General features: G+C 41.1%; 1 protein-coding gene across 3 annotated transcripts in view; it reads right to left on the bottom strand.

Moving 5' to 3' along the window:
* Nucleotides 1-435: 435 nt before the first annotated feature.
* The window catches only part of CHN1 (chimerin 1), a 126,487-nt gene continuing 120,485 nt past the window's right edge, over nt 436-6,437 (bottom strand). For all 3 annotated transcript variants that reach the window (XM_087819757.1, XM_087819758.1, XM_016206579.2), the window contains 3 exons: nt 4,441-4,578; nt 2,559-2,664; nt 436-1,310 (listed from right to left, as the gene is read on the bottom strand). In XM_087819757.1, the coding sequence (XP_087675883.1) occupies nt 1,139-1,310; nt 2,559-2,664; nt 4,441-4,578 (416 nt within the window). In that variant the 3' untranslated portion in view covers nt 436-1,138. The remainder of the gene's footprint in view (nt 1,311-2,558; nt 2,665-4,440; nt 4,579-6,437) is intronic.

The raw sequence follows: 6,437 nt of genomic DNA, 5'->3' as shown, positions 1-6,437 counted from the left end.
GGCTGCCTCCTGCATGCCCCTGACTGGGGATCGAGCCCGCAACCCGGGCATGTGCCCTGACCGGGAATCGAACCATAATCTTCTGGATCCTAGGTCGATGCTCAACCACTGAGCCACGCCCGGCTGGGCAAAAAGTCACTCTTTTTAGTTAAGACTTTTTTCTTCTTCTGATGGTTCTAGAAGGAACTCCTGCTGGTGCCCCCACCCCCACAAGTCAAGAAAATACTCTAGATTTCTGTCATATGCAAGAAGAAAAACAAATCCAATGAATGGGTGTTCCTATTCTAAGCAGATTTGAATTATTATTTTAGGAATTCAACACAAAACTTTCAATAGTAAACAAAAGAGGTGAGAGGGATTGCTCAGTGTTACCTAAATGGCTGAACACATTTTTCTAAATATTTTCAGTCATGGGAAAAAAGCAAGCTATCAATATTTTTAATTTCAAAAAACCAAATTTAATAAGTTAATAAATGCATGCCAGATAAAACCACAAAATTACAACTAAAACCCAATAATAATTTAACAGAAAATGTTCTGCATTGGATTTTTTTATTGGTGCGGATCATTTACTAAAGTAACAAATCTGAAAACATTTTGCTTTTTTGCTGGAAAGCACTATGTTAGAGAGGAACTAAGAGAACCCAGGAATAAAGCACTGGAGAAAAGTAGGCATATGTGATAGTCTATGGCAATGCAGCGGCCACAGGTGCTGTGTCATCCACTGATGTGCATGTCTACGTAAGCGTCAGAAACCAATGACATAGAACCCAAGTGAAGTCACGACAGATTCACTCTGCGAACATGCCAAATTACAACCACAGACTACCCAGGACGAAGAGCGGTGCAGGCTGCTGTCTCCTTTGTATGGACTCCCTTGCCAAATGGGGCTAATCATGCAATAGCCTGAGTTTCTCTTAACATGATAAACACCCAGGGTTACTAGGACTGGAAAGCGCGTGATCAGTTTTACAAGGACAGCTCAGCGGTGCTACAAAAATGGAAAGTTCCTTCATTTTAAACTGGTTATATGCCCAAACTTCTAACCAAGGAATAATTCAGCTATAAGAGCCAATTAAATTACTATAAAACATTCCTTCATCTGTAAAACATTTCTTTTCCGCCTCAAACTAAAAACCTAAAATAAGATGTCTTCATTTTTGATAAGCAGCTCTACCACCAGTCTCTGATATCGTATATCATTCAGTGCAGCCATTGCGTCTAGTTCTGGAGATCTCATAAGGGTTGGGCCGAAAACAATCCCGAGGTTTTCTGCATTCATAAGATTCTCCTTTTCATGGAGGGTCACTCTGAAAAATACAAGTAAAGGAGTATGACTTTGTGTAAGCCATGTAGTTCTGCCTTGTGCTTTGGCACTAAAACAAAAACAAGATTTGTGTGGGTTCAGTTCTATTTGTGGATTCTCTGGCCACAGCCTAGAGCTGCAGGGGTATGTCTGCAAATAGCAGAGAAGGAACTGGGTCTTCTTGATTGTTCCATCAGCCCTCCTTTCCTCCCTTCACTTGGCTATCTTGTTTCCTACAGATTATTTTTGCAAGTGTCTAGGGAGAAAGTGGTAGTGACATTAATAGGAAATGGCCCAGGGTAAGCAACCTTGTGAGAGAGAGTAAGTGTTTATATTCTTTTACTGCTACAGAGAAGTCACAGAGACTATGATTTGAGAGTTATTTCTTTGTTTTAGTGTGGAGTACTTAACTGCATCCAGATAACAAGCAAACTTGAATTTACAAGTGAAGTTGTAAGCAAATAAAAGTTTTAACTCACGGTGCTTTTAAAGAGGAGAAACATGTAAATATTAAAAGCGCCATGAATTAAATATTCATTTCTGGATAACTCATGCCTAAAGGCATACAAGATAGATGCCAAGTTCTGATCTTTTTTGTTGTTGATTGGTCTTATAGTTCAAAACCCTAAAACCGCTAAATCTTGGTCCTATAATTTTAAAAACATTGCTTCAACTGGTGGAGATGGAGGGTGACTGAACAGGGAAATGAAGCTACATCACCATCAATCACTTTAAAACATTAAACCAGAGTAACGAAATATTTTATTTTCCATTCCTCCCTTTACCCCTTACTTGATTCCATCATTTTTTACAGCAGTTTTTAGTGTTGGCAACATCAGTCCTATCACCAAGTCTGAAGTGCCGGTTTTGGAGCAGGAAGGAGCCTGCTTGCAGGTTGCTTTGCTCTCTATTGTGCTAATGCTCATGTCCCCACAGCTGCAACAATCTTGTCCCTTTTCACAGAAAGTAATGCATGTCCTTGGCAGAATATTAGTACTTCTAACATATTTGCCAACCGATGCTAGAATTGTAAATACGTTTATGTCTGAATCAAGTGTGCGTTCAGTATTGCAGTGCAGAATATTTTTAGCATTCCTTCTCAACTTGTGCAATTTTGCACAAGACAACATAACCATGCATTTATTTATTCACTCAATGGATCATTTGTCCTTTCTTTCACCTTTGGTTTCATTTCATTTCATTCTTAAATTCTGGATGCAGTAAAGTATAAGCGTCACAGTCTGCTACTTGCCTCTTCAGGTGCGCCATGAGGTACCGGAGGGTTTCGCAGTGGGCGGGCGGCAGCAGCTTCAGTGCTTCATGAAGGGTTTCTAATTGCTCGTCAGGATCCATAATTTCTAAGGGAGCAAGTTGAACACCAAGGAGAAAAACTTATAGGCGACTAGTACAAGTGGTTCATTTAATTCTACTGTGCTGGTCTTTTAAAAATGTAAGAAATGCTTTCTCACAGATCCTTGCCCTCAGCCTTGGAAAATATTTTAAGGCTCAAGCCTCAGATTTCCAAAGGCTTAGTTTCAATGTGGCAATACTACGGGCTTTTGGGGAGAGCACACAGTTTCTTCACTTGAATGTCTCGAGTCTGGTAACTATGGAAATTGGCTATTAGAAACATAGGATGTAACTACACAAAATTCAGACACGTATATACCTTGATTTAGGCAAATTTTTCTTAGGATGTGCTTTCAAGAGCTCTCTGAGGGGTGGGTGAGGGGGCTTGCTGCTTTTTGGATAAGTCTGTTTCAGACACCAATCTCAGAACGATGACAAATAGTTTGGAAGGACAAAGGGGAGATTTGCCGCGGCCACCCAGGTGGGTGTGGGCAAAGCAGCTGAGGTAATTTGGGGGTGTGGGGCAAAAGGCCTTGAAATCCAGCAAGCAGGGCTTGGATTTTTCTTCTAAGTAGATGAGGCAGTGTGTAGAGTTCAGAACGTGGGTTTTAATCACTGCTGTGTTCTCTGCTAATATTTAGATGCCCTTCCAAGTTTCAGTTTTATCCCAAGCAACATGGGGACAGGAGCACCATCTAGTTGAGCCCCGGTGTTGTCCTGGGGCCAGAGCAAACTGCAGACTGACCGAATAGCCCTCAGTGAAGTGTGTGTCCAGTGCTTTCCACATTAGTGCCAATCAGGCTTATCTCTGTGGGAGGAAACGCCTGCCCCACGAAACAAGAACCTCGGCAATAAATCCATCCCCAAATGAGAGGAGTTAAATTCCCAGGGGAGAGATCTAGAGCCTTTCAGGCTCATAACAAGCAAATCTGTAAAAATCAGGGCAATTCTCATGGCTATTCTCGACATGAGGGCTGAGCTGACCCAGGAGAAATCAAGGCTCCATGGGACTAACCACAAAAATTCTCAACAAAAGCTCTAACGGGAAAACTAACAATTAAAATAAGGAAAGTTTGTGCTTCATGAAATTTCAAAGTCAAGAAGCAAATCAGTGTTACTAAGGAAATAATGTTATTATTTAAAGATAAAGATGGTAATGCTGACAGTTAAAATCTGTTCAGAATTCCCTTTAAAAAAATGGAGCAGGAATTGCAGGTATGACTTTTTTTTTTTTTTGCTAAAAGAATTAGCAAATGAGCCTTTGCTTTTCCTCATTCTCATCTTAACTTAAAAAAGAACAACCTGACATAAAGCAGTACTCCTGAAAGCAGGATCTGCGGGCCAGTGTTGGCTTACACACTGTTGATGGTCCATCACAGGGTTAAGTATGGAAACTGAGAGTAAGAATTTAGAAACTTTTACTGAAATCTGACAGTAATTTTTACGCTTGCTGTACCTAACAACAAAATTGCTGATCTTTTTTAAATTTTATTTTTCCAGTTTTTAATTTTATTTTACAAGGTGTTGGTCCACATCGAAGGAGCGCTGGCAGCAGCCTGCCTTTGGAGAATGGGGGCCAGCACGTTACAGAGTTCTGGTGGTAGAGGTCGCAAGTGACTTATGCTAGAGAGGGGCTCGAAATTCCTGTGGGCACCTTAACCATGCAGAGGGTGAGGAGAAAACAGTTCATTAAATGCACTCAAGATGCTCAGCGGAAAACGAGGAGAAGCGATTACCCAGGAGAGGCAGTTTGCCAGGCCCCCGGGCCGGGCCCGCTTACTTACTGGCAGACTCTATAAACTTTGGGTAGGCGTCGTACGTGATGAGTGGGATGGGCAAGTCCCTGAAGTAGAGTTTCAGCGCACCAGTGATGATGTTGATGTCTTCATACACGTTCACAGAAATATCTGCTTTCTCACCATCTTTGAAGGATGTTAAAAGAAAGAAAAGGAAATATTTGGAGCCACAGCACTGTTTTTATAAATGACATTTCTGTATACTGTTTTTAAAGATAAGCAATGCTTAAGTTTTTAACATCAAATTCAGTGTGCTAAGTGATATAAATTATTGATATGCTGTGAAAAGCAGACTCTATTTTTTTGAATTTTCTATCCTGAAGTTATTTTTCCATGTTATTTACAGAGGGGGAATTCAGAAGAGGACTGGGGTCAACAGAAATATTTTTGTATTTCATGGCTACTTGAGAATTCCTAGGGGGATAATATGAATTTTTTTTTTCCTTTTTAAAGCAAACATAGAGAATGCAAAAAATAAGAGGCACACTCAACTTACGAAGACCCCCTAGCCCCAAAGGCCTTTATTCTTTGTGCTTTTGCACCACCCCAGGCTCCCACACATAATGTTTGGATCTTGCCTGAGTCCTGTGGGTAGAGGAGGTGGTGAGAAGAGGGAAATAAACCAAAAAAAAAAAAACCAAACCAAAACCTTATAGTGTTGAAATAACAAGAAGAGAAGGAATTACAAATGGGAGGCCACATTTCAGAGGTGCTGGGCCCCGAGACTCTCAAGCAGAGCTACCTTCCTTTAGAGTGGCCCCTCCCACTCCCCTGTGCACTCAGTACTTTACTTGGTTAAAATACCTGGATTTTAATCTACTGAAGATTTAATTAGCATCTACTCCGAGCTAGATCTTATGCTAAATTTCTTTTGTTCCATTTGGTTGAAAGACTTCTATGGACAAACAGCAGCCTCTTCACCATACACCTATTAGAGCGGCTACAATCTAGAACTGATAACACCAAAGGCCGGCAGGGCTGCGGAGCGACAGCAGCTCTCACTGCTGATGAGAGCGCAGAATGGAATAGTCACTTTGGAAGAGAGGAAGTTTCTTCCTAAGCTAAACATACTCTTACCATAGAATCCAGCAACAGTGCTCCTAGCTATTTACCCAACGGAGCTGAAAACTATGTCCGCCCAAAAACCGGACACAAAGGTTTATAGCAGCTTCACAACTGTCAAAAAACTGGAAGCAACCAAGATGTCCTTCAAGAAGTGAATAAACTGAGGTGCACCCAGACAATGGAATATTATTTAGTCATAAAGAGAAATGAGCTATCATGTGAAGAAAGACACAGAACTTTACAGTAAAACAGTAAAAGCAGTCAGTCTGAAAAGGCTCCTGTGATTCCAACTATATGACATTCTGGGAAAGGCAAAACCAGAGTCAGTGAGATCAGTGGCTGCAGGGGCCTAGGGCAGGAAGGAGGGGTGAAGTGGCAGAGCGCAGGGGATTTTACGGTAGTGAAGGTTCTGTGTGATACTGTCAGGAAGACACATGACTTTACACGTCTGTCAAAACCCACAGAACTGCACGCCTTAATAAGTGAACCCTAATGTGAACTACTGACTCTAGTTAATAATAATGTATCAATACTGGTTCATAAACTCTAACAAATGTACTGTACTAATGTAAGATGTCAACAGGGGAAGCTGTGGGCTGGAGCATGAGAGGAGGAATTACATGGGAAATCTCTGAACTTTCTGTTCAATTTTTTGGGCAAACCTAAAGCTACTCTAACGGTTTTTTTTTTTGTTTGTTTTTTTTTTTGCAGCCTCTTTTAAAATGCAAATACCTTGGCCTATTAGACACTCACATTCAAGTGTGAATTACATAATCAGTGCCCATCTTTCACACTGGGGTTGAAATCAAATGCAGTGACAGTACAAGTTGGGATAGAGTGCTTTCTGGAAGGAAAAGGTAATATAGTTCAGCTACCGGACAGTGTTAAACAGAATCTGGAGGTTGGCCTGAGAATCTTCT

Source organism: Miniopterus natalensis, chromosome 8, assembly GCF_054644295.1.
Source record: "Miniopterus natalensis isolate mMinNat1 chromosome 8, mMinNat1.hap1, whole genome shotgun sequence".
NCBI classification, from domain to species: Eukaryota; Metazoa; Chordata; class Mammalia; order Chiroptera; family Miniopteridae; genus Miniopterus; species Miniopterus natalensis.
The sequence above is the reverse complement of the archived record's forward strand: the minus strand, read 5'-3'. Positions and strand labels throughout refer to the sequence as shown.